This window comes from Bos mutus, chromosome 5 (genome assembly GCF_027580195.1).
Source record: "Bos mutus isolate GX-2022 chromosome 5, NWIPB_WYAK_1.1, whole genome shotgun sequence".
NCBI lineage: Eukaryota > Metazoa > Chordata > Mammalia > Artiodactyla > Bovidae > Bos > Bos mutus.
In genome coordinates this window covers 116790651-116818293 of record NC_091621.1, presented here as the reverse complement: position 1 = coordinate 116818293, position 27643 = coordinate 116790651, and the positions used below count along the sequence as shown (strand labels likewise).

At 47.4% G+C, this 27643-nt stretch overlaps 1 protein-coding gene across 1 annotated transcript; it reads left to right on the top strand.

Moving 5' to 3' along the window:
* C1R (complement C1r) lies at positions 1 to 26533 on the top strand. The gene is given in 12 exon segments (XM_070371839.1): positions 1 to 85; positions 16287 to 16515; positions 18539 to 18731; positions 19062 to 19208; positions 19304 to 19375; positions 19378 to 19499; positions 19927 to 20074; positions 20182 to 20303; positions 22930 to 23008; positions 23317 to 23472; positions 24918 to 24992; positions 25449 to 26533. Coding segments are annotated over 12 exon segments (2115 nt in total). The 5' UTR covers positions 1 to 83; the 3' UTR covers positions 26219 to 26533.
* Positions 26534 to 27643: the final 1110 nt, after the last annotated feature.

Genomic DNA, 27643 nt, shown 5'->3' with positions numbered 1-27643 from the left:
CTGCATGACCCTGCTCTCCCTGGATGCAGAGTGGATGAAGACCTTGTCACAAGAGTCAGGGATCCAACAACAGGCCTTGAGAAATGTGAGTAAGCCTGATGGGGACCAAGGAGGGAGGGAGACACCAGAGGGAAGAATCCTGGGCACGGGAGGACCACTGTGCCCAGACTTACTCAGGGAGGTGGGAGCACCCTGCCCCTCCCCATACACCTTATTCCTCCCGTGTGCACACACATGCACACTCACAAACGCTTGCCCCATCCCTTTTCCCAGGGACAAAGGAGACTCAGACTCAGGAGGTGAGGCCACACTGCCTTCCTCCTCCAGCTCATAGGGAGCAGCAAGGTGGGGGCGGGGGTCCCTCGGCCTGGAGGGTCAGCCTCTGTGCCTGAGACCCTCTTCCACAGGTGGTCTCTCCCAGAGGCCTTGCTGAGCACGTGGGAGCCCTTTCAGAGACCATGACTGGAGACCCTTACCTTCAGTTAACTGGTCCCAAGCCAGCCCAATCCCCGAAGGGGACGGAGTGAGGGGACAGAGCAGGGAGGAGGCTGGGGAGAGAGGTGGGCGGAGTGTGATGACCTCTGGACTGGACACCGCCCCTGGGAGGAGCCCCCAGTTCAGTGGCTGCATAGAGCAGCCGCCCCTTCCACCCACCGCACCCACCCCTAGAACATCTCCCTGGGATCTTGATCCCAATTCAGGGTGTCCGGGTTCCATACCTGGGCAGAGAACTGCCCCACATGCCACAACTAAGAGTTCGCATGCCACATGAAATATCCTGCATGCCTCAACGAAGATGGAAGACCCTGCCTGCCACAGTCAGGACCCCGAGCAGCCAAGGAAATAAATAATACACAAATAAAATAAATAGTTTTCCCAAAAAAGAAAAGTACACAGAATTAGAAATACAAAAAGAAAGAAAGAAATGCAGGCCATCTCCGCCTTTAAAGCAAATGTAGTGGCTGGATACTGACTTACACTGAGATCTGGACACTGGATACTAACTTACACTGACTTACACTGAGACTGTGTGAAATGATGCTTTGTCCTCTTCCTGATATCCCCTCCACGTCGCTACACATCCAAATTATATCCACCCACCAAGGCGAGATTCAGATACAATCCAGTGTCCTTTACCCATAACCCTTAGGTCCACATATGCTTCAAAACTCAAGGTTTTGTGGCTTTTGGAAAAACCAGCGCAGGGAATTCCTTGGCAGTTCATTGTAGGGTCCCCAGGTCTCATTGCTGAGAACTCAGGTTCAATCACTGGTCGGGGAACTAAGATTCCCCATGCCTCAAAACATGCCCCCCCAAAAAAGACTCCCCCGGGTATAGAGACCCAATAGCTAACATCTCCTCCTGTGCTTCCTCCCAAGGGGATGGAATAATGCTCCATCATCAAACATTAATATCTCTGCAGCTAAACAGATTGATCCTCACAATATGTAGAATTAAGTTACCAATTAGTTATCATTACATATTCTATTTATAAATTACTTTAAGTCAGTTTAGGTTAGGTTTTGGTGCCAAACATGGGGGAAAAAAAACAAAAACGAAACACTTTGATTCCAGAGCCTTTTGGAATTTAGAGCTTCAGATAAGGGAACAAGGGGTGGTGGACCTGTTCACCTCCTCATCAGAGCCTCCCGACTCCCCCAGCTCTCCTCCTGTCCTTTGTCACTTTCTACCCCTGTCTTAGGGACTGCATTCCAATGAAAAGGAAACTTCATCCACTGAAAATGCCCCCTTATTTGACATACCCCTAGGAATTTTTTAAGTTGCCAAATAAACTGTCCCATATCATTGATTCCAAGATGCATTCAAATTCAGAAGTGTTCTAAACAAACAATGCTGGATATTGTGGGGTTTGGCCTTCTTCAGAGCAATTTATTACATTAACATCTATTCCAGAGTTATTGACATGGCAGTGAGCTGTGTTTTTTTGTTCATTTGGTTTTTTTTGTTTTGATGTAGACCACGTTTTAAGTCTTTATTGAATTTGTTACAGTATTGCTTCTGTTGTATGTTTTGGGGTTTTTTTAGCCACAAGGCATCTGGAATCTTAGCTCCTCAACCAGGGATGGAACCTACACTCCTGCCCTGGAAGGTGAAGTCTTAACCACTGGACAGCCTGGGAAGTCCCTGGGAGAGAGTTTTTAAATATAAATGTCAATACTTGATGAATGGTTTGAGCTATTAAAAACAGTTTTACATTAAAATAATGGCAAGTGTAAATCTGAAAAATAGTCACGAAAATTATTCCATTCCAAACCATACAAGTGGAATGATCAGGAAGTTGGGTCGGCATTTCTGTTGAGCAGCTGTGATGACAAAAACATAAAGAGACTTACTTGCTCACCAACTCAGAAATTATTCAACTTTTAATAATGACACAATTCTTGATATTTAAAAAATAATTTGTAATTAGCATCTAAACTGAGACTTTGTTGTGCTACTTCAAACTTGCATAAAATGGTGCCATACCATATCTAGTGTCTTGGTGAGGTGATGAAAGAGAAACAGTATGTGATGTGTGTAATCATTAAGTTTACAGTCCCATTTTTTAGGGAATTCTATTTACTTTAAAACACTGGGGATGAACATGGGACTTTCTCAGTGGTCCAGTGGTTAAGACTCATTGCTTCCACTTCAGTTCAGTTCAGTTGCTCAGTCGTGTCCAACTCTTTGCGACCCATGAATCGCAGCACGCCAGGCCTCCCTGTCCATCACCATCTCCTGGAGTTCACTCAAACTCACGTCCATCGAGTCGGTGATGCCATCCAGCCATCTCATCCTCTGTCGTCCCCTTCTCCTCCTGCCCCCAATCCCTCCCAGCATCAGTCTTTTCCAACGAGTCAACTCTTCACATCAGGTGGCCAAAGTACTGGAGTTTCAGCTTTAGCATCATTCCTTCCAAAGAACACCCAGGACTGATCTCCTTTAGAATGGACTGGTTGGATCTCCTTGCAGTCCAAGGGACTCTCAGGAGTCTTCTCCAACACCACAGTTCAAAAGCATCAATTCTTTGGCGCTCAGCTTTCTTCACAGTCCACCTCTCACATCCATACATGAGTACTGGACAAACCATAGCCTTGACTAGACGGACTTTTGTTGGCAAAGTAATGTCTCTGCTTTTCAATATGCTATCTAGGTTGGTCATAATTTACTTCCAAGGACTAAGCGTCTTTTAATTTCATGGCTGCAGTCACCATCTGTAGTGATTTTGGAGCCCAGAAAAATAAAGTCTGACACTGTTTCCACTGTTTCCCCATCTATTTGCCATGAAGTGATGGACCAGATGCCATGATCTTAGTTTTCTGAATGTTGAGCTTTAAGCCAACTTTTTCACTCTCCTCTTTCACTTTCATCAAGAGGCTCTTTAGTTCCTCTTCACTTTCTGCCATAAGGGTGGTGTCATCTGCATATCTGAGGTTATTGATATTTCTCCCGGAAATCTTGATTCCAGCTTGTGCTTCCTCCAGCCCAGCAGTTCTCATGATGTACTCTGCGTATAAGTTAAATAAGCAGGGTGACAATACACAGCCTTGACGTACTCCTTTTCCTATTTGGAGCCAGTCTGTTGTTCCATGTCCAGTTCTAACTGTTGCTTCCTGACCTGCATATAGGTTTCTCAAGAGGCAGGTCAGGTGGTCTGCTATTCCCATCACTTTCAAAATTTTCAACAGTTTATTGTTATCCACACAGTCAAAGGCTTTGGCATAGTCAATAAAGCAGAAATAGATGTTTTCCTTCCACTTCAGGGGGCATGAATTCAATGCCTGGTCAAGGGCGTTCTGCAAAATTAAATTAAATTAAAATACTAGGGATGGAGGTGGGGTGAGTGGGGATTATCAATGAAACAAAATTGGCCTTAGGTTATTAGAGTGTTAATCACTTTTGTAGGGAGGCCAGAAGTCCCCAACAGCAGGAGGAAATAGCCCTGGATCAAATTGCTCTCCTCCAGAGGCCAAGAATCCCGGCTTTGTTCACGGCTCCTAGCAGCAACCTTTCAACTTGGGGTCTCGTCTGGTTTCAGGACAAGGTAAAGACATTCAGAGCTCTAGTTCTTTGTTCTCCTAGTAAACACATTTTCTGCTTTACTTTGCTAAATGTACAGTGTGCCTGTGTGTGACTGATTGAAAGAAATGAACAAAGAAATGTGAAGCCAGAGTTGTGTCCTAATCTGCGGTTCTGTGGCAACCTCATATGGTTTATGGCAGAATCATTGGGGGATTATACTGACCTGCTAATGTCAAGAGGCACCCAAAGACTCCTCTGGGGGAGAAGCCAGAGATGAATGAAGCGTGTGGATGAACTCTCCTTTCTTGGTCAAACTTTCTGGTCTCTTTGACCATTTCATAACTGCCTGGGAATTAGAAGTACTAACCTAATCTGTCAAATTATAGACTTTCAAGGGACTTGTGATCCACTCTTACTATGTACTTTTACTTAGATCCCAACTTTGGAAGCACCTGGCCTTGCTAGGAACCGTAAGTTACAAGAACATAATAAGGAATGAGGGAGAATTCTAGCTCCAGGAACATCTCTCAGGCTAGAGGTCACTCTTTTGGCTGCCTGCCTCAGGGGCCAGTGACCTGAAAGTGAATCTTTGCCATGGCTGTCCCTCCAATCTATGTGGATAGAATCACTGCTGGTGATCATGGGGTTTTGAGGACACAGATTGGGAATCCCAGGCTCTGGTCGGTTTGGAAGTGCAATGGGCTTCTTCCTTTGATAGCGCTAGGTCTTAGTGGACCAGAGGAGGCTCTCTGGTGGCTTTTGTCTCAACTCCTTAAGTATTCTTTTTGTGGAATCTGTGGAATGAACTGGAAGGATTGGCCTTAATAACTTGAGGACAAAAATCACTTTTTTCTCTCTGGCTGGCCATCACCGCCTCTTTTGCTATCACATATACTGATGTGGTGACACTCAGAAGGGACATCCTGGCTGTTGTTCACTCCCTTATGACTCACCACTTCTACTGCAGTCAGGACTGCGCTCAGGAATGTGCACCTGCACACGGAGGGCAGATGCTTCCCCTAGGGGTCCTAGCTTGGGAGGCATTCTGGAAGGCTACTCTGTTGCACGCCAGGTGGCATCAGAGAAAGAAAAAAAAAAAAAATCAGGCAAAGGTTTTAATGGTGAGGAACTGGACTTCAATCTTGGATGCCATCAGGTCTACCCCTGTGCATCTCCACCCCACCTTGGTGGTAGAACCAGGAGGGACGAGGAAGGAGCCTGTGTCGGTAATGGACAGACTAAATCTGACAGGGAAGGAAAGCTTCAGGGTACAGTCAGTCTCCACCCCCATCTAGAGCAGGGAGGGATGTCTCCAGTAAAAAAAAAAAAAAAAGGCTGTAGATGCCACTTTTTTCTCTCTTACAGATGGGAGCTAGCAGTTCCAGAACTACCCCCTTTAAAATGTATTTTTAAAAAAACTGGAACAAATTAGATCTCCAGAGTTTAAAAAGACATGCCTTATGTTCTGTCATACTGAATGGTCACAGTATCCTTTGGAAGATGGGGGATGCTGGCCAGTTGAAGGGTCTCTTAATTATAATAACTGTTTTACAGTTAGCCTGGCTCTGTAAAAAAACTAAGAAAAATGGGCAGAAGTGCCATATGTATTGCTCTTTCTCTCTGCAAGACACGCCAGACTTGTGTCTTAAGGGTGCAGATTTGGGTGTGAAATCTTCAGCTCCCTCCTGTCCTCTTACTTTGCCCATTTCTGGGGCTCCTAACTAAGCAAGTTGAGAGTCAGGACACCCTTCCAGGAGGGGTTGCCTCAGTCTCAGTAGAAATTCAAACAGTTCCAATTGCAGTTGAGACTGTTTAGAGGATCCAAAAAGTATATAGACGCCTTTATGGAATTAACTTTACTTTATGACCTTACCTGGAGAGACATAATCTGTGTCTTGGTACAGACACTAACTCCCAACTCCAAAACTTAAGTTTGGAGGAAAAGCTGTTGCCTATGGAGATAAATGGCTTGGTAATGAATCAGCAGAAAAAGGAGAGGGCAAGACAGCCACCTTCTCTACTGGGAATCAGATGGTCCCCAAAACAGAACAGAGTCAGACTGGGATTATAACATGGCTAAAGAAAGATGGGGACCAGAGTCACTTTGTCAGATGTGTTCTTGTCAGGACTCAAGTGGGTACACGCTAAGACTTTTTGCCAAATTGACTAACACAGAACAGGGAAAAAAGGAAGCTCCTAGTAAATTCCTAGATAGACTGCAGGAAGCCCTTCACAGATTCACTGAGATTGACCTCTAAATTGCAAAGGGAAGAATGATGTTAAAAGAGAGACTTCTCACTCAGCTGGCTCCAGATATCCACTAAGCTCCTAAAACAGGCGTATGAACCAAATCAGCCTTTGATAACCTGTTGCAAGTGGCTCAGACAGTTTGTTATGGCAGGTAGGAGGAGGAGAAGAGGCAGAAAAAGACCAGGAAAGACTGAAGCCTGGGCAATGGCTCTCAGATCTGCTCTAAAACAGCCAAAGGAAAATGCCCAGAGGGACCCAGGTGAAAAGGGATGGACTTGCTATTACTGTGGAAAGGAGGGGCCTCTTAAGTGAGGTTGCTCTCAGGTGTCTAAGTCGCCCCCAGCTCCATGTCAGGTCTTCAAAGGGCCACACTGGAGAGGAGACTGCCCTCTGAGGCATGGGCCCCAGGGGTCGGACTTGCAAGAAAATCAGGACTGGAGGTGCCCGGGGGTCCCCACACAAGCTCTTATCTTAATTACACCTGAGGAACCACAGGTATTAATAACTGGCGGGGGCGGGGGAGAGGAGGCGGGGAAGCGCAAATCAGTCGATTTCCTTTTAGACACTGGGGCAACTTACTCCATGCTTACTGAAGCCCCTGGCCCACTTTCTCCCTGATCCACTACTGTAATGGGGCTGTCTGGAAGAGCAAACATTATTATTTCAGTTGTCCTCTAAGCTGCAACTGAAACTCTGCTATTTCCACACAAATTTCTGATTGTGCCAGAGTGTCCCTCACCCCTTTGGAGAAGGATATACTGAGCAAGCTCCATGCCTCTGTTTTCACAAATATGGAGCTTTCTTTTCTCTCCCATTAATTGGACAAAATGTAAATCCTAGAATATGGGCTGATGGAAGAACTGTGGGTCAAGCACAGACTGCTATTCCTGTCATTGTCAAGCCCAAAACCCTCACCTATTTCCACATCAAAAGCAGTAGTCACTGAAACCCAAATGAAGAAAGGGTTACAACCCACCACTGAGAATTTAAAGGAGCAGGGACAATTAATTCCCTGTAACAGTCCATGCCATGCTTTTATCTTGGGTATAAAAATGTCAAATGATAAATGGAGATTAGTTCAAGAGTCACAATAACAAATGGGGCTGTGGTTCCTTTACACCTCAAGGTACCTAATCTTTATACTGCATTGTCTGAAATTCCTAAATGAGCCAAATATTCTTCAGTCATTGATGTGAAAGATGCTTTCTTTTCTAGAAGGGACGATGGCCATAGGCCCCAAGAGAATTAAGCCTATATTAATCATCAACAACCTATGACTTTAAGACAACTTAGAGTATTGGGGGGCATCACAGGCTGTTGCCACATTTGGATTCTGGGTTATGGGGAACTTGTCCACCCTTTATATAAACTTATAACTGAAACTCAGCAGGCCCAAACCAACAAGCTGGTTTGGTCTGCAGAGACTCAAAAGGCTTTTAAGGCTCTTCAAGCTGCTCTTCTGCAGGTTCCACAGGATGAGAGTTACTGGGGAGAAAAAGGCTTTGGCCACATTGCTTAAGGGTAATTGCTACTATTGTTTTGCTAATGCCTAAAGCTCTTAAGTTTATTAATGGGTGAAATCTCACTGTACTGACTTCTGATGTGAGTGAAATCTCAAACTCTAAAGTTAATGTTTGGATGACAGTTCCTTTGTGCAGGATGGGAAATGGAAAAGAGGTTATGCCATGGTGATAGTTGAACAGGTTTTAGAAGAAAAGTCTCTTTCCCCCCGCCCCGCCTCCCAGGGATGAATGTTCAGTTAGCGGAGCTTGTGGCTGTGACCGGAGCTCTAGAGTTAAGCAAAGGTTAGCGAGTAAATATTTACGCTGACTCCATTTGCTTATTTGACTTTACATGCTCCTGCTGCAATATGGAATAAAAGCAACATGAGAACCTATTAAACATTTCAAAGAGATTGAAAGACTTTTGATGGCCTAAGAAAGTAGCTGTTCTGCATTGCAAAGGGCACAAATGGGATGGAAGTAAATCAGGGTAATCAGCTGGCTAACTGCTGAATCCCTTTTGAACTCCTTTACGAAGGAACCCCTTTCACTACAGATACCCTTGTTCTGGACAGGTCTGGTTGAACAGGAAGAATCTCAATATACAGAAGAAGAATTAAAAAGATAAATAAAAGAGGAACAAAGATTAATGGAAAAGGAAGGATACAGTCTGAGGATGGAAGATTAATAATTCCTGAAAAGGCTCAATGAAAAATTCTTAAAGGCTTACACCCAGAGTTTTCCTAAAGCCTTGGAATTAACTAACTATGTAACTCAACTTTTACCTTTTCAACAGACGTTACAGGAACTCTGTTTGACTCCATCCTCTGAGTCAAACAATGCTGTTTGAGCCAGGAACCAAGATTCTGATAATAAAGACATTGGGACCTGGGGGGGCAATCTCTCAAGCCTCTCTGGGAAGGCCTTTACCAGATGTGTTAGGGGAAGCACACTGATTGAAACCGCCCACCCTGGCCAGGCACCATAGTAACCATTTGCATGAGTTGTTTTATGACAGGAGATCCTGATAAGGAATACGGAACTAATCAGCCACCACCAACCGGAAGAGTTCAGGAAAGGCTGAAAGGAGACACCGCGTGTCCGTCCACTTCCCAGAATCCCTCTCGCTAGCATCCGTCTTGGCTGAGCCATGTGTGCGCCACCAGGAAAGACTCTGAATTAGAAAGATTGGTCAAAGACCACCCAGAAACTAATCCCATCACCATAAAACCCGAGACTGCAAGCCACGCGGCAGAGCAGTTCTCCTGGGTTCCCTTACCCTACTGCTCTCCATCCCTGTGCCCTTTCCCAATAAAATCTCTTGCTTTGTCAGCACATGTGTCTCCTCGGAAAATTCATTTCCATGTGTTAGACAACAGCCCAGTTTTGGGCCCTGGAAGGGGTCCCCCTTCCTGCAATAGATGGGTTTCGTAATCTATGTGGGCCTGCTTTTGCTGATTCCAAAAATCCTGAGTTTGCCGTTTGACCCTCCAGACAACGCCTTCCTGTCCTGGGCTCATTCCTACACCTCATTCCACAATCTGTCCAATTGCTGGGTCTGCAGGGTGCTCCCCTCCTCATCAATGGAAGGTTTCCCATGGTAGACATCTCCATGTCAGGGAAAGGACTTTTTCCAAGTCCACAACTACCTTTGCCAACAACAATCATATGTGATGTCTCTTCTTAATCTAATGACATCTAACAGTCCTAAAATGGACTGGTGTAACCCTTTGTACCTTTATGGACATAATGTGACTTTTAACTTTGCTGATCATTCTGTTTTTGCTGTCTGCTCCCTGCACCTGTAACTGTGTAGCTGGATTTGTTTCTAGCTGCATAAAGTTATGGTTATTCAGTCTCCTGCGAGTGCCACAGCCTCCTCCAACTATTACTTTGGGTCCCTGAATCAGAGACCCTCAACAGACAGCTTAGGAGTATCTCTTTAGTTGCTAAGTCGTGTCTGACTCTTGCAACCCCATGGACTGTAGCCTGCCAGGCTCCTCTGTCCATGGGATTCTCCAGGCAACAATACTGGAATGGGTTACCATTTCCTTCTCCAGGGGATCATCCCGACCCAGGAATTGAACCCAGGTCTGCTGCATTGCAGGCAGATTCTTTACCAACTGAGCTATGAGGGAAGCCCCATAGGAGAATATGTTGCCTCAATAATTTAGGGACAACACCCCTTACCAGCTCAGAAGCAGTTATGGAATGAGAACACTGCCCCTTTCCCTTGGCAATATAATTCTCCTAAGAGAAAATGGGAAAATGAGAGCATTAATATCCTTGGTAGGGAGGCCAGAGGTCCCCAAGTGGCAGGAGGAAATAAAACTCCAAGTGGCAGACATTAGTTTTTTTTTTTCTAATCTTGTGTTGTCATGGCGACACCTGATTCCTCTGGAACTTAACTTTCTTTCAAACCTTGAGCTAACCACTGCGTTTTTCTTATGAAATATAAATGAACTATGTATTTGCTTGGAAATCTGCCTGTCTTCAAGGTTCATGTCAAATGTTTTATAGTCCAGGGATGACTCACCTTGTGCCAATGCTATCTCAAAATGCATGTTGTGGGTGAGGGGTGGTGTGACTTTCTCAGTTTTGAGGCATTTCCTTTCTCTAATTAGCAGCTTGCTAATCTGCATATCTGAGGTTATTGATATTTCTCCCAACAATCTTGATTCCAGCTTGTGCTTCTTCCAGCCCAGCGTTTCTCATGATGTACTCTGCATATAAGTTAAATAAGCAGGATGACAATATACAGCCTTGACGTATTCTTTTTCCTATTTGGAAACAGTCTGTTGTTCCATGTCCAGTTCTAAGTGTTGCTTCCTGACCTGCATACAAGTTTCTCAAGAGGCAGGTCAGGTGGTCTGGTATTCCCGTCTCTTTCAGAATTTTCCACAGTTTATTGTGATCCACACAGTCAAAGGCTTTGGCATAGTCAATAAAACAGAAATAAGATGTTTTTCTGGAACTCTCTTGCTTTTTTGCTGATCCAGTGGATGTTGGCAATTTGATCTCTGGTTCCTCTGCCTTTTCTAAAACCAGCTTGAACATCGGGAAGTTCACGGTTCACATATTGCTGAAGCCTGGCTTGGAGAATTTTGAGCATTACTTTACTAGTGTGTGAGATGAGTGCAATTGTGCGGTAGTTTGAGCATTCTTTGGCATTGCCTTTCTTTGGGATTGGAATGAAAACGGACCTTTTCCAGTCCTGTGGCCACTGCTGAGTTTTCCAAATTTGCTGGCATATTGAGTGCAGCACTTTCACAGCATCATCTTTCAGGATTTGAAATAGCTCTACTGGAATTCCATCACCTCCACTAGCTTTGTTCGTAGTGATGCTTTCTAAGGCCCACTTGACTTCACATTCCAGGATGTCTGGCTCTAGGTCAGTGATCACACCATCATGATTATCTGGGTCATGAAGATCTTTTTTGTACAGTTCTGTGTATTCTTGCCATGTCTTCTTAGTATCTTCTGCTACTGTTAGATCCATACCATTTCTGTCCTTTATTGAGCCCATCTTTGCATGAAATGTTCCCTTGGTATCTCTAATTTTCTTGAAGAGATCTCTAGTCTTTCCCATTCTGTTGTTTTCCTCTATTTCTTTGCATTGATCGCTGAAGAAGGCTTTCTTATCTCTTCTTGCTCTTCTTTGGAACTCTGCATTCAGATGTTTATATCTTTCCTTTTCTCCTTTGCTTTTCACTTCTCTTCTTTTCACAGCTATTTGTAAGGTCTCCCCAGACAGCCATTTTGCTTTTTTGCATTTCTTTTCCATGGGGATGGTCTTGATCCCTGTCTTCTGTACAGTGTCACGAACCTCATTCCATAGTTCATCAGGCACTCTATCTATCAGATCTAGGCCTTTAAATCTATTTCTCACTTCCACTGTATAATCATAAGGGATTTGATTTAGGTCATACCTGAATGGTCTAGTGGTTTTCCCTACTTTCTTCAATTTAAGTCTGAATTTGGCAATAAGGAGTTCATAATCTGAGCCACAGTCAGCTCCTGGTCTTGTTTTTGCTGACTGTATAGAGCTTCTCCATTTTTGGCTGCAAAGAATATAATCAATCTGATTTCGGTGTTGACCATCTGGTGATGTCCATGTATAGAGTCTTCTCTTGTGTTGTTGGAAGAGGGTGTTTGTTATGACCAGTACATTTTCTTGGCAAAACTCTATTAGTCTTTGCCCTGCTTCATTCCGTATTCCAAGGCCAAATTTGTATGCAGATGACACCACCCATATGGCAGAAAGTGAAGAGGAACTAAAAAGCCTTTGATGAAAGTGAAAGTGGAGAGTGAAAAAGTTGGCTTAAAGCTCAACATTCAGAAAACGAAGATCATGGCATCCGGTCCCATCACTTCATGGGAAATAGATGGGGAAACAGTGGAAACAGTGTCAGACTTTATTTTGGGGGGCTCCAAAATCACTGCAGATGGTGATTGCAGCCATGAAATTAAAAGACGCTTACTCCTTGGAAGGAAAGTTATGACCAACCTAGATAGCATATTCAAAAGCAGAGACATTACTTTGCCAAAAAAGATTCATCTAGTTAAGGCTATGGTTTTTCCTGTGGTCATGTATGGATGTGAGAGTTGGACTGTGAAGAAAGCTGAGCGCCAAAGAATTGATGCTTTTGAACTGTGGTGTTGGAGAAGACTTGAGAGTCCCTTGGACTGCAAGGAGATCCAACCAGTCCATTCTGAAGGAGATCAGCCCTGGGATTTCTTTGGAAGGAATGATGCTAAAGCTGAAACTCCAGTACTTTGGCCACCTCATGCGAAGAATTGACTCATTGGAAAAGACTCTGATGCTGGGAGGGACTGGGGGCAGGAGGAGAAGGGGATGACAGAGGATGAGATGGCTGGATGGCATCACTGACTCGATGGACGTGAGTCTGAGTGAACTCCGGGAGTTGGTGATGGACAGGGAGGCCTGGTGTGCTGCGATTCATGGGGTCGCAAAGAGTCGGACACAACTGAGCGACTGAACTAATAGGTATTTAACTCCTTGCTAAAAACAAGCAAGGGGGCACTCTTTCTATCCCCTTCTGATGCCTGTGTCAGAAGCTTTCTCTATCTCTTTTATACTTTAATAAAACGTTATTACACAAAAAGTTCTGAGTGATCAAGGCTTATCACTAGCCCCGGATTGAATTCCTCCTCTCCAGAGGCCAAGAATTCCAGCATCATTCACATCTCGTAGCAGCGACCTTTCAGTTATAATTATTGAAATGGTGGGTAGTGGGAGTTTATTATATTATTTTTTCAGTGTATGTTTGAAAATGTGTGTGATGAAAAGTTAAAAATAAAGAAGGCTGGTTCTGTTCACATTAAAAAAACTGCACATGCCCTATTTGTGATCACGTCTTGCTTCTGGCTGACACTGGCCCTGGAATCAGAGGACAAGCCAAGTCTCCACTCTGCCACTCACCAGCAGAGGGACCTTGGGCTCATCATCGAACTTCTTAGCTTCTTCAAGGATGAAATAGAGAGAATGTCAGTTCTGTCTACCTTACACGGCCTGTCTGTCAGAACGACCTAAAGAAACAAAGAGTGAGAGGGCTATGCAAACTGTGGTAGCAAATAACTACAAGTTGAAAGGAAGGGAATTCTGAGTCTATGAGGTGTCTGCAGGCAGGTTCTAGGTGTGACTCACCTTTGCATGCTCCATGTCTAGCTGCATCATTCACGCAGTTGATGGAAAAAGGACCTTTAGGTGTTCCCCTGGCTGCCCAACATCGAAACATCTTTACCACATTTGGGGAGCTCCTCATTGTGAGACTTGAGAACAGAGCCCATTTCCCAGGAGAGAAGATGCACATGCAGGAAGCAGGTCCCTCAGCAGTCTGTCAGCTCTGGAGGAAGCCATACACTCAGGCTCTGTTCATCAGAGACACTGTCTAGACTTTGAGTCCAGAAGCAGTAACGCCAAGAAGCAGGCCCTACAGAACCTCTGGGGACAGTAGTAGCCACCCTAAGATGGAGGAGGAGCTGGGGCTTGCAGGCAGCACCCAGCAGCCTGCCCCAGTGGGTGAGCCTCGCAAGGTGAAGTGACCAGGACATGGCAGGGACAGTGGCAGCCACACTGTGTCCACTGCTCCTGCTGTGACGTGTCCACACCCGGCTCCCCAGCTCTCCTGGCACTTCTAAAAGCATCCCAGGACCCTTTAATAAATTCCTCTTCTGCTACAATCTACCAGAGTTGATTTCGGTTTCTTGCAATCAAGTACAGTGCTCAGTGGATAAACAACAAGGTCCTAAGGTGTGGCACAGGGAACTATATTCAATATCCTGTCATACTGTCATGGAAAAGAATATGAAAAAGAATATATATATAAAACTGAATTACTGTGCTGTACAGCAGAAATTAACACAACATTGTAAATCAATTATACATAAATAAAATAATATTTTTTAGATAAAAGAAGTAAGTTCTGTGAGTATCTGAGGAATGAATAACTACATGAGTGCACCAATGCACCAGTCTCACATCCTTCCCTGTTCTCTATTTCTGGGTCTGGGTATTCTTCCTAAGACATTCAAGGCCACGAGAATATAAATACTGTGGGGGGCGTGTTGCATAATAGTCACAATGTTTTAAAGTTGGCATTTTTCATTCAATTAAAAATACATAAATTATATATAGATATTGGCCACAGCATGTAGCTTGTGGGATTTTAGTTTCCTGACCAGAAGGGCCTCAGCTGCGAATGGGCCTGTGGGTACCGGACAGTGGCCTTAGAATAGAAAGGGGGAAGGAGAGGGAGAAAGTGAGGAAGGAAAGGGGAACCAAGAAGGCCCAGAAAAGGAGAAGCAAGGAGCACACCCCTTCTTCTTGAGGGTCAAGGGATAACCCGGAAAGGAAAAGCCAGACAGAATTCAGTTCAGTTCAGTCGCTCAGTCGTGTCCCACTGTTTGCGACCCCATGAATCGCAGCACACCAGGCCTCCCTGTCCATCACCAACTCCCGGAGTTCACCCAAACTCACGTCCATCGAGTCAGTGATTTCATCCAGCCATCTCATCCTCTGTCATCCCCTTCTCCTCCTGCCCCCAATCCCTACCAGCATCAGAGTCTTTTCCAATGAGTCAACTCTTCGCATGAGGTGGCCAAAGTACTGGAGTTTCAGCTTTAGCATCATTCCTTCCAAAGAAATCCCAGGGCTGATCTCCTTCAGAATGGACTGGTTGGATCTCCTTGCAGTCCAAGGGACTCTCAAGAGTCTTCTCCAACACCACAGTTCATGGAAAATGGAAGAGGAAAAGGAACAGATGAGCTGAAATAAGAGAAAACCCTCTATTGACATGGTCTGCTTTAAGGATACACAGACAGGCTCTCTTCCCCCAAATATTTCCCTACGTTGATGCTATAGTGCCTGAAAGCCTAGCATTTTAAAGTGTTGTGTGTGTGTGTGTGTGTGATGTAAAATTCATATAACATAAAAATCACTAAACTGCACAATTCAGTCATTTTCGCACGTTCACAATTTGTGTAACCTTTAGCACTTTTTCTAGAACATTTCCAAGTTAGCAGGTGGCAGCACCCTCGGGCATTACAAAACCAGACCTAAAGTGCAAACAGAATTTTCCATTTGGGGTTTTTATATGCAAATAGTTCATTCTGTACAATCTTCCTCCCGGAAAGGTCACCCCTTCCCCTTCCACAGTCCCTCCCTCCCCCTTCCCTCCTCTGCATGACCCTGCTCTCCCTGGTCACAGAGTGCATGAAGATGCTATCACAAGAGTCAGGGATCCAACAACAGGCCCCTGGAGAAATGTGAGTAAGCCTGGTGGGGACCAAGGAAGGAGGGAGAAACCAGAGGGGACAATCCTGTGCACAGGGGGCCTCCTGTGCCCAGACTTACTCAGGGAGCTGGGAGCACCCTGACCCTCCCCATACACCTTATCCCTCCAGTGTGCCCACACGTGCACGCTCGCAAATGCATGCCCCATCTCTCCTTCCAAGGAGAAAGGAGGCTCAGACCCAGGAGGTGAGGCCAACTGCCTTCCTCCTCCAGCTCAGGGAGCAGCAAAGTGGGGTTGGTGGGGTCCCTGGGGGTCCCTCCCTCGGCCTAGACAGTCAGGCTCTGTGCCTGAGACCTTCTTCCATAGGTGGTCTCTCCCAGAGGCCTTGCTGAGCATGTGGGAGCCATTTCAGAGACCGTGACTGGAAACCCCACCCTCAGTTTACTGGTCCAAGCCAGCCCAATTCCTGAAAGGGGAGCAGAGTGATGCAACAGGACAGGGAGGAGGCTGGGGAGAGAGGTGGGGGGAGTGTGATGACCTCTGGACTGGACACTGGCCTGGGGAGGCGCACCCAGTGCAGCAGCTGCAGAGACCAGCCTCCCCACTGCACCTTCCCCATCCACCCTAGGACATCTCCCTGAGACCTAGAATGGACCGAGAGGAAAATGCCCAGCGGTACGGCAATCCCATCCCCTACCAGACAACAAGGGTCTGCACCCCTCCCGCCCTACAGACACCTTTTTCCTTTTGGCAGGTGGCTCTTATACCTCCTGCTGCCAGTCCTGTTCTACAGGGTGGGAGGCGCCATCCCCACCCCTCAGAAGCTCTATGGGGAGGTGATGTCCCCGTTGTTCCCCAAGCCTTACCCTAACAATTTTGAGAGGACCACTGTGATCACAGTACCCACGGGGTACAGGGTGAAGCTTGTCTTCTGGCAGTTTGACCTGGAGCCTTTGCAAGGTTGTTTCTATGACTATGTCAAGGTAGGGGGCAGATTAGGGGGGTGGGCAGAGGGAGAACTGAGTGTCTCTGGAACCAGGGGACCCGGGTTCTGACCAGCCTGGCTAGGACACCCTGCCTGGGGACACAGCCCCAAGCCAGTGAAAGCTGATGGCCAGGTGGGGCTCTGGAAGTCCAGGGGTGTCGAGGATGGGAGGCCACTGCTCTGAGAGACCCTCGTGGAGCACAGAGGGGAGAAACAGAGAGGGAGGGGACAGGCCCTGCTCTTGGGGAATGCACTGTCCACAGGAGTCAGAAAAACCTTCCCTGTCTGCTTACTTGCCCGGAGGATTTTGGAAACTTCCATGCCTCAGTTTCCCTGTTGCCATGGAGAGTGTCACCGTGGCTGCCTCCTCACCAGGAACACAGGGACGTGGGGAAGCGGCATGTGTGTGGTGGTGGCTCAAGGGTGGTCTCCAGCCAGGACAGTGGGCTCAGTCCCCTCTCCTCTGTCATGACCAAGAGCATCGTCCCAGTCCCTCTTTCTACATCCAATAAAAATGAGATTCCTGGAGACTTCCCCAATGATCCAGTGGCTAAGACTCTGTGCTCCCAAGGCAGGAGGCCCAGGTTTGATTCCTGGGGAACTTAGGTTGAGGAACTAACCTAAGTTAGGGATTCCACATGCTGCACAGCACAGCCTAAAAATAAAAAAAAAATTTTAAATGAGGTTCTTGATTCAGGATTCAGATAGAGCCTACACACAACCCATAAATACTATTTCCAGGAGATCCCTGAGATCCCATACCATGAAAATGCCATATCTTCCCAGCCCAGAGGACTTGGGATGTCAAAGTGCTGGTAGAAGGGTCCTGCTGCTGAAAATGTCGTGTCCAACTCTTCCCCCAGCCCAGAGGCCCCACCATCCCTGGGATTCTCCAGGCAAGAACACTGGAGTGGGTAGGGAGGGTCCTGGTAGCAGGCAAAGTGGGGATGAGATAGGAGGAGGGACGTCTTCTGGTTTGCAGGAGTTAAGGAGTCTGTGAAGGAAGAGGTAAAGGGATCTCAGTGATGCCTTCTAAGCTGGTAGGTCCCGGATGCTCACATTCAGCTGAATATCAGGAGTCATGGCTGGACAGGAATGGGTTGACCAAGACAAGGTGGAAGGACAGGACAGAGGGTAAAGCCAACCATCCAGCCTCTAGGGATGAAGGAATGATAGAAACCAGGTAAAGGCAACCAGGATTCCAGTGGGAGGTGGACACGGGAAGAGATGGGGGTAAAGAAAGGTCTGACACATGTTGTTGTTCAGTCACTAAGTCATGTCAGACTCTTTTCAAACCCATGGACTGCAGCACACCAGGCTTCCCTGTCCTTCAGCATGTCTCAGAGTTTGCTTGAATTCATCCATTGAGTCAGTGATGCCATCCAACCATCTCATCCTCTGTCATCCCCTTCTCCTCCTGCCTTCTCTCTTTCCCAGCATCAGGACCATTTCCATGAGTCAGCTCTTCATATCAGGTAGCCAAAATGTTGGAGCTTCAGCTTCAGCATGAGTCCTTCTAGTGAACAATCAGAGTGGATTTCCTTTAGGATTGACTGGTTTGATCTATTTGCTGTCCAAGGGACTCTCAAGAGTCTTCTCCAGCACCACAATTTGAAGCATCAGTTTTTCAGTGCTCAACCTTCTTTATGATCCAACTCTCACATCCATACATGACTACTACATCATAGCTTTGACTAGACGTACCTTTCTAGCAAAGTGATATCTTTGCTTTCTAATATGCTGTCTAGGTTTGTCATAGCTGGGGGTCATAAAAAGGGAGGGCCGAGTCCCAGACACAGGATAACGTGCAAGGTCAGTCGGTGGGGATGCAGGACAGAGGAAAGGCCTCTGGGAAAGTTGGAACAGCCAGAGCCCAGCAGGTAGAGAGCAGCTGGAGACCATCCAGGGGGGTCGGGAGCGGGGCGGGATCCCCTCTCTGGGACAAGAGAAGGATGACCTTCATAACCTTCCATGTGGGACATGTCCCCTCAACAGCTTGTCCGTCTGTCCCTCCTCCACAGATTTCTGCTGATAAGAAGACCATGGGGAGGTTCTGTGGGCAGCTGGGTTCTCCCCTGGGCAACCCCCCAGGAAGGAAGGAATTCATGTCCCAAGGGAACAAGATGCTGCTGACCTTCCACTCGGACTTCTCCAACGAGGAGAACGGCACCATCATGTTCTACAAGGGCTTCCTGGCATACTACCAAGCCGTGGGTGAGTGGTGCCTGTGCTGGGCTCCTGGGCTCCTACTGAATGGGGGCCAGAAAAGGGGATTCTTGAATCCAAAGATTCGGGAAGCCTGGCCTTCTTGTTTTTTCCCAAGAGAGCTTTTTCTAGGAGAGAGCTATCCACCAGGGCCCTGTCCCCACTGAGCAGGTCCCAGAAAGGGTCAGAGGGGCCAGGAGTTCCAGGTGGCCTGAGATAACCTTGTCCTTAGGCCTCTGATGAGTGACCTCACTGAGACCAGGGCCTCCACAGGTCCCTGCCCCACCCCCAACCCTGGCTTCTGTGGAATTGAATCCTTCCTTCTGGAATCTCTTCCAGACGTGGACGAATGTGCCTTGCAGCTCAACTCAGTCGAGGAGGACCCCCCGGCCCGGTGCCAGCACCTGTGCCACAACTACGTCGGCGGCTATTTCTGCTCCTGCCGTCCAGGCTATGAGCTCCAGCCAGATGGGCGTTCCTGCCAGGGTGAGGTCTTGCCTGGGTGGTCTCAGAGGAGGCAGGGACTGAGCAAGGTGGGGCTCGCTGGGTGACCCGCTCCCGCTCCCGCTCTGCTCTCCCAGCCGAATGCAGCAGCGAGCTGTTCACAGAGCCCTCAGGCTACATCTCCAGCTTGGAGTACCCCCGGCCCTACCCTCTGACCTGCGCTGCAACTACAGTATCTGAGTAGAGCGAGGCCACACCCTCCACCTTCAATTCCTGGAGCCTTTTGAAATTGATGACCACCAGCAAATACACTGTCCCTACGACCAGCTGCAGGTACAGCCAACCCACCCCAGAGAGAAATCCTCCTCCCCACTGGACTGTCCCATCCCCAGAAATGTTGTCCCACATGAGTCCCACACCTGGCCCCCCACTGGCTCTACCATCTGGAACCCATCTGCCAATGGTATGTAAGAAAGGTTCAATCCCTGCCAAGGAAAACCCTGGAGGAGGTGTCAACCCACTCCAGTATTCTTGCCTGGAGAATTCCATGGACAGAGGAGCCTGGTGGGCTACCGTCCATAAGGTCGCAAAGAGGTTGGACTCAACTGAGCAACTTAGCGCACACTCCTGGCCGGTGGGTCCTCGGGAGGCCTCCAGCTGAAAACATACACAAAGCAGGATCCACACCACCAGCACCACCACCCTGGCCCTGTGTCTGAATTGGAGACATGACACTCCCTCCATTCCCCCGCCTCCACAGATCTATGTCAGTGGGAGGAACATTGGTGAGTTCTGTGGAAAGCAAAGGCCTGAGCGCATTGATGCCCAAAGCAACTCAGTGGACCTGCTCTTCTTCACGGATGAGTCAGGGGACAGCCGGGGCTGGAAGCTGTACTACACCAGTGAAGGTAAGGCTGTCTGGGGCCCCTCACGGGCCAGAAAGGGGGCAGGATGAGGCAGGTAGAAAGGAGGCCAGTGTCTCGGAAATAAACATGCCCTCTGGTCTCCCCAACAGTCATCACGTGCCCCCAGCCCAAGACCCTGGACTCATTCACCATCATTCAGGACCTGCAGCCTCTATATCATTTCAAGGACTATTTCACTGCCACCTGCAAAAAAGGCTACCAGCTCATGGAGGTAAGAGCCAGGGCCGAGGGTGGTTTCTGGAGTAAATCACATGCTCAGGCCCAGAGTAGATGGTAGCTCAGCCCCACATGGAAACATAAGCATGTTTGAGCTGGAAGGGTTACCCGGCCTGCTCCAACTTGACTGCACACTGGAAACATTAGGATTTTAAATACTGATGTCCAGTCCCCTGCTAGAGACTAGTCCATGGATCTGGAGGGGACCATGGGTGTCAGGATTACCTACAGTTACTTGGTGATTCTAATGCCCAGCCAAGTCTAAGAACCACAGGACCTCGCTCTATAACTCACTATGCATTGAGGAACCAAACAGGCAGGGGTGGAGTTGAAGTGTGAGGCCTCACTCACTCAACATCACTGGGATTGTGTACAGCAGAGGACCGCAACAAATCCCCTGCCTCTTGCTCCAGGGCTCTCGGTTTTTGTTTTAAAACCTATCTAGCTTTACTTGAAGATTCATGAACTGGGCAGCATTCCCAATAGGACAATCAGAAGAGGCTCTGTTTATGTCCACCAGTGGTCTTACCCCAGACCCACCACCCTGTCCAGAGCTTTGCAGACCCAGGAAAGAATGCAGTTTGGTTCATTGGTCAAATGGTCATTGCTCCATTGGTCAATCTCACAAAAGCTGAGAAACTAAAATGCTACTCTCGGGACTGCCTGGTGGTCCAGTGGTTAAGAATCCACCTTCTGGTGCAGGGGGCGTGGGTTTGATCCCTGGTTGAGGAACTGAGATCCCACATGTCTCAGGGCAACTAAGCCCGTGCGCCACAACTACCAAAAGCAGTGAGGAACCAGTGAAGGCAATTAATAATAACAATAATTAAAGATAAAGAAATAAAATGCTATTTTTAAAAGATACAGTTGGAGTTAGCCCTGGCCAGAAACCTGGGACTGGACATCCTCATCCGTGTCCAGTAGGTCCCCTTGGAAGATCCACCCTGAATCAGAGAAGAGACCTTCGGTTTGTTGTGGTGAATTCACCCAACAAACATTTTAAGTGTTGATTCAGTGGCAGGCAGTGTTCTGGATGTGGGAAGTATAGTAAAAAGAAATGCACATGTTCACACAGGTTTCGTGGAGCTTCCCTTTGAATAGAGATGAGTCAGCCAGATCACTGCTCGTTAGTCCAGGAAGGACTGGGGGTCCTGGGCACACCCCTCCCCCCCGTTCAGGTTGCAACCTGCCCCATCTATGCCCCCAGCACCCTTACCTTGTTACTTATCATTCACATCATCAACTTTAAACCTAGTCACACAGTTTATCTCACATTATTTACTTTTTATTTGACTCAGCAGTAAAGATTCCACCTGCAATGCAGGAGACACTGGTTCAATCCCTGGGTGGGGAAGATTCCCCTGGAGAAGGATATGGCAACCCACCCCAGTATTCTTGCCTGGAAAAGTCTATGGACAGAGGAAGCTGACAGTCTACAGTCCATGGGGTTGCAAAACAATAGGGACATGACTGAGCAACTACATGATAATTTACATTTTGCTCAGATATCCTAGTTCTTATGCACATTCTCTTGCAGTCTGATCCAGGGCTAACAATCTGAGATGATTTGTTGGTGTTAATAAAACTCATTCATGTTGCCCAGTTACTTTTCATTTTGCAGGGTGCCATCTCCTGTCCTGTCCCTGCCGTCTGCTGGCCTAGGACAGCACCTAGCATATGTCAGCATCTTGAGCCCCCTTGAAAGTGGCTGGGCTGACTAGCATTTTAGGAAAGGCCCTTAGCCTTGAGGAGACTGCAGCCTGGGGGCGATGGGGTGATACGGGGCTTACCTGGCAGGGCAGTCCAGAGGGAAGAAACACGGCCCTACTTCAGGGCAGAGACTTTTGTTTCAATGCAGAGAACACACAACTGGGCTTGTGGCTTGTTTGCTTTTTTAATTTGAAAACTGTGAAGTTCAGGGACTTCACTGGTGTTCCAGTGTTTGAGATTCTGCACTCCCAGTGCAGGGGGCCTGGGTTCAATTCCTGGTCAGAAACCTGACCCCACATACCTCAACTAAAGATCCCACAAAGAAGATCAAAGATCCTGAGTGCAGAGGCTAAAACCCGATACCGCCAAAATAAATAATAATAAATAAATAAATATTTTAAAAAATAAATTTATGGTGTTCAACTGAACCTCAGTGGAAACTCTTGAAATTCCCTCAAGAATCTAGAGAGGGGACTATTGGGTATAACAACTAGCCCTAACTCTGGCTTTTTTTAAAAAAAACTATTTATTTATTTACTTATTTGGCTGCATCAGCATGTGGGCTCAGTATTTGTGGCATTCAAATTTAGTTGCTCCCCAGCATGTGGGGTCTTAGTTCCCTGAACCAGGATCAAACCCAGGGTCCCCTACACAGGAGGGTGGATTCTTAACCACTGCACCACCAGGCAAGTCCTCAGCTCTGACTTCCTGCTGGGTGGCTCAATGCACCCATCTGTCAGTCTGGTTTGAGAGGACCAGCTAGGAAGAAGGGCCAGGAGACACGTCCACAGGTGTTGAGGTTCAAGGGCTGAGAGCTGACTTTGCATCCTTACTGCGCCCCTGTGGGCAAGGGCAGGAGGGAGCCTCAGGGCCTCCTTGTACTAATGGCTGCTCCACCTCTGCTCCAACAGGGAAACAAGGTGCTACTGTCCTTCACAGCTGTCTGCCAGATTGATGGCACATGGCACCGTGCCATGCCCAGGTGCAGGAGTAAGTTGCAACTCAAGCATCTGTCTCCCCCAGGAGAAGGGAAGAGGGTCGAGCCTAAGCATCACCCCCAAAAGCCATTCCCCTGACTTGTCCTTTGAAGGCTCCAGCCCACTGGGAACCAGTCGGCCTTCATCTCTGCAGATGAGGGGCTCTGCCCAGAACTGAGTTTTATCCCATCCAATTCTCATGCATCATAAGAGCCCCCAATGACCATATTTCCCGAAGGCTCTCAGCAGGTTCCCACCCCTCCCACTGAAGTTCCAGTACAGTCCTTCTCAGTTCTCACATGGCCCTGTGTTCTCTCCAAGTCAAGGACTGCGGGCAGCCCCGAAGCCTGCTCAACGGGGCCTTCAATTACACCACCAGAGAGGGGGTGAACACCTACGAGGCGCGTATCCAGTACTACTGCCATGAGCCCTTCTACAAGATGCACACCAAAGGCAGCACAAGCGAGTCTGAGCGAGGTAGGGACACGTGTAAATGGCTGTCTTCTCCCTCTTATTGAAACATCTTCTGCAATTTCTTTGAACAGAGTCTCCAAGGAGGGAATATTAAGATATTTATCCCGGGCACTGGCTTCAGGGGTGCCAAGAGGCTTCTAATAAGGTTGAAAGAGGAAACATTTGAGCTGATAGAATGAAAGACTCAAATCTCATAAACAGCTCTCTCTCACCCCGACCCCCACTACAGGTTTATCAGTGGGTTTCCTCGGCATTCTCCCCACATCCCCTCTCAGGTTGCTGTGTTGTGACTTTTTACATTACTAAATTACTTTCAGACTCATCAGTGGGTATCTTGAAAACTTTTTAATGAAAGAAATCACATGATTTGTAGGTTTAAAACATGCCAAAAAAAGAAACAAATATCTTGTTTATAGGCTATTGTTGTTGCTGTTGTTAGTCATTCAGTCATGTCTGACTCTTTGTGACCCTATGGACTGTAGCCTGCCAGGCTTCTCTGTCCATGGGATTCTCCAGGCAAGAATACTGGAGTGGGCTGCCATGTCCTTCTCCATGTTTACAGGCTATATATGGTATTATTTAAGAGCTGGACTTTGAAGTAAGACAACTCTCCATTTGCATCTTGGTTCTGGCACTTAGAAGTTTTATGACCTTGTATAAATTATTTAAACCCAGTTTTCTCAATTCTAGTGTTAGTCCGACTCTGAGACCTCATGGACTGTAGGCTGCCTGGCTCCTCTGTCCATGGAATTCTCCAAGCAAGAATACTGGAATGGGTAGCCTTCCCCTTCTCCAGGGTACTTCTTGACCCAGAGATCAAACCCTGGTCTCCTTCACTGCAGGCTGGCTATTTACCATCTGAGCCACAAGGGAAGCCCTCCTTGTGTCTAGGAGGAGGGTAATGATGCATATCTGAAAGCATCACCAAGGTGCTTCAATGCGATAAAATGTTGAGGTCAAGCAAGGTACACCGTCCACAATCAGAAAACATAGCTACGGGTAATTCCCTGATGGTCCAGCAATTAGGACGCCATGCTTTCATTGCTGAGGGCTTGGGTTCAATCCATGGTTGGGAAACTAAGATTTGCACAGCAGAGCCAAACAAACACCCTCAAAAAACAAAACAATAAAATATAACTCCCATAATCACCCACTACCCAGCACCAAGATGCAATAATGATAAGATCTTCTTGATAAGTTCCTTCCAGTTTTTGTGTCAACTTTCACACATAGGGATCACAACAAATATGAGTTAAGTATTCTGATTTTTCCATTTAGCATCAAAACAAAAACATACACATGAAGCTTTTCAAAAAACACACTTTCAGTATCCCACCTGCAGGTATTCCAACCTTTCCCTTTGTTTCTCCTCCACTCTGTCCTCGCTTTGGTGCTCTTGGCCCCTGCGCACACCCCCCCAACCTGAGCTCAGCCCCCTCTCCCCTCAGGGCTGTACACCTGCACGGCTCAGGGCATTTGGAAGAACGAGCTGGTAGGAGAGAAGATGCCTCGGTGTTTGCCAGGTGAGTGGAAGCCCGCCACTGTCCTCTGTGGCCTTGGCAGCCAAGCAGGGCCTGGAGGAGGGGTGGCATAGACAAGAGAGAGACAGTCCAGCCTGAAGCTGAAGACGGACATGGGGCATCTGATGAAAGGAGAGGAGATGCCCCAGGAGAAGGGCAGAGGGACCCAGAGAGCTGGCCCTGTCCTGACAGTCCTGGACTTTTCACTGAGCAGATGGGAGACCAAGAATAAATAAAAAGGGCAAGAAAAGCCCCAGGAAAGAATAAATAAGAACGAGGAGAGATGACTGACAATATGCCAAAGACGAGGGGTGAGGAGAGGGTTGGGGTGGAAAGATGGGGAGAAAGGAAAGGGTCCTAAACCAAAAAGAGGGGCAAAGGGGAGGGGACAGACCATGGAGGGAGGTGGGCTGACGGGCACTGATGTTTCTCTCCCTGAACCCATCTTCTCCTCCCCAGTGTGCGGGAAGCCAGTCCACCCTGTCGAGCAGAGGCAGCGCATCATTGGAGGCCTGAAGGCCAAGCTGGGCAACTTCCCCTGGCAGGCCTACACCAACATCCATGGGCCCGGGGGTGGTGCGCTGCTGGGGGACCGCTGGATCCTCACGGCCGCGCACACCATCAACCCCAAGGACCACGAGGCGCAGGGCAGCCCCAACTTAGACGTGTTCCTGGGCCACATCAATGTGGAAGATATCACCAAGCTGTCCAACCACCCGGTCCGTAGGGTCATAATCCACCCAGACTACCGCCAGGAAGAGTCCCACAATTTCGAGGGGGACATCGCCCTCCTGGAGCTGGAAAATAGCGTCACCCTGGGCCCCAACCTCCTGCCCATCTGCCTCCCAGACAACGAGACCCTCTATGACCCGGGTCTCATGGGCTATGTCAGTGGCTTTGGGATCATGGAGGAGAGAATTTCTCACAACCTCAGATTTGTCCGTCTGCCAGTAGCTAAGCGAGAGATTTGTGAGCGCTGGCTCCGGCAAAAAAACAGGAATGATGTGTTTTCTGAAAACATGTTCTGTGCTGGGAACCCAGCCACAAGGCAAGATTCCTGCCAAGGGGATAGTGGAGGGGTCTTTGCTGTAAGCGATAAGAAAAATGACCGCTGGGTGGCCACGGGCATCGTGTCCTGGGGCATCGGGTGTGGTGAAGGGTACGGGTTTTACACCAATGTCCTCAAGTATGTGGACTGGATCAAGAAAGTGATGGAAGTGGAAGACTGACCTCAGGATTGCCTAGGTCAGAATCCAGAGAGCAGTGTATTAAAAAAAAATTTTTTTATCTGACCAGTTGTGGATAACTTCTAAGAATCCATATTAAAATCACTAATGCAGAAAGACACCATGTGAAATAAATTCTCTTCTCTATAGTCCCATCCACGTTCTTCACCTGAAACAACCCAAAGGTCACCTTTATTTCCCCCAAGAATTGCACAAGATATATTCCACCATATCTAGGTATCATTGTCCTCTTGCATTTTTATACCGTGGCATAACTGAATATAGAATGTCTTCCAAATAAAATTTTATGGGAAATCCCATTGTGTAAAATGAATTAAAAGCGGTATTTAATAAATATAAATATACTTAGTGACATCAGAGCTTCCCTGGCGGCTCTGCCATAGAGTCTGCCTGCCAAAGCAGGAGACAGTTTCGATCCCTGCTCTGGGAAAATCCCACATGCCTCAGAGCAACTGAGCCCATGCACCCGGGCTCCACAACCTTCCAGCCACAACTACTGAAGCCAGTGTACTCTAGAGCCTGTGCTGGGCAATAGGAGAAGCCCACGCAACAGTGAAGACCCAGCACAGCCAGAAAAATTTATTGATTTTTAAAAATATTTAGTGAAGTCATATGTAAAATGTTTCCATAGGAAGGCAGCGGTGCCGGGGTCCAGCCCTAGTGGATCCAGGGAATTCGAAGCTGGGACGGCATTGGCGAGGATCAGGAAACACTTGCTTAATTAAACGTTAATTAAGGATATAAAGAGTGGTTAAATAAGGATAGCTCAGTGAGGAAATTCAGTGGAGAAAAGAGGCTGAATAACTTGGTTTACGTGGAAAACTAATAAACTTTCAAAATAAGGAATTTGCATCACCTACGTAGGCTGCAGGCATCCTCCCGTTCTCCCGAAGGAGAGGAGACACTAAGGCCTCCCCGGTCAGATCTTAGAAGCCCAGGCATAATTAGTAGGCTTGATGAGTCTCCATGCTCCAATTCAGCCAGAAGGTGAGAGAAAGAACGACATGGGGAGACCAAGCTTCGGTGAACAAGGCCCGCACTTTATTTTCCAAAGTAGTTTTTATACCTTAAGTTATGCATAGAGGATAATGGGGGAAGGGGTAGAGTCATGAAGTAAGCCAGGCTTTCTTCCTGCAAACTTATCATATGCAAAAGTTTAGGTGACTTGCATCATCTTCTGGCCCGGAGGCCTGTTAACATTTTAAGACCCTTTCTTCAGAAAACTTATTTTTCTCTAAAGGTGATTAGTCAGGCGCCACCCTCCAAAAGCATTAGATAAAGTTGCATTCCTATAGGGCAAAGGTGTGGTGGGCTATAACAAGAAAAAGAATTAACTCAAGGGTCCAAGGTTACAAACATTAAAGCTACTACTTACACCAATTATTTTAATCAATACACTGCCAGGGA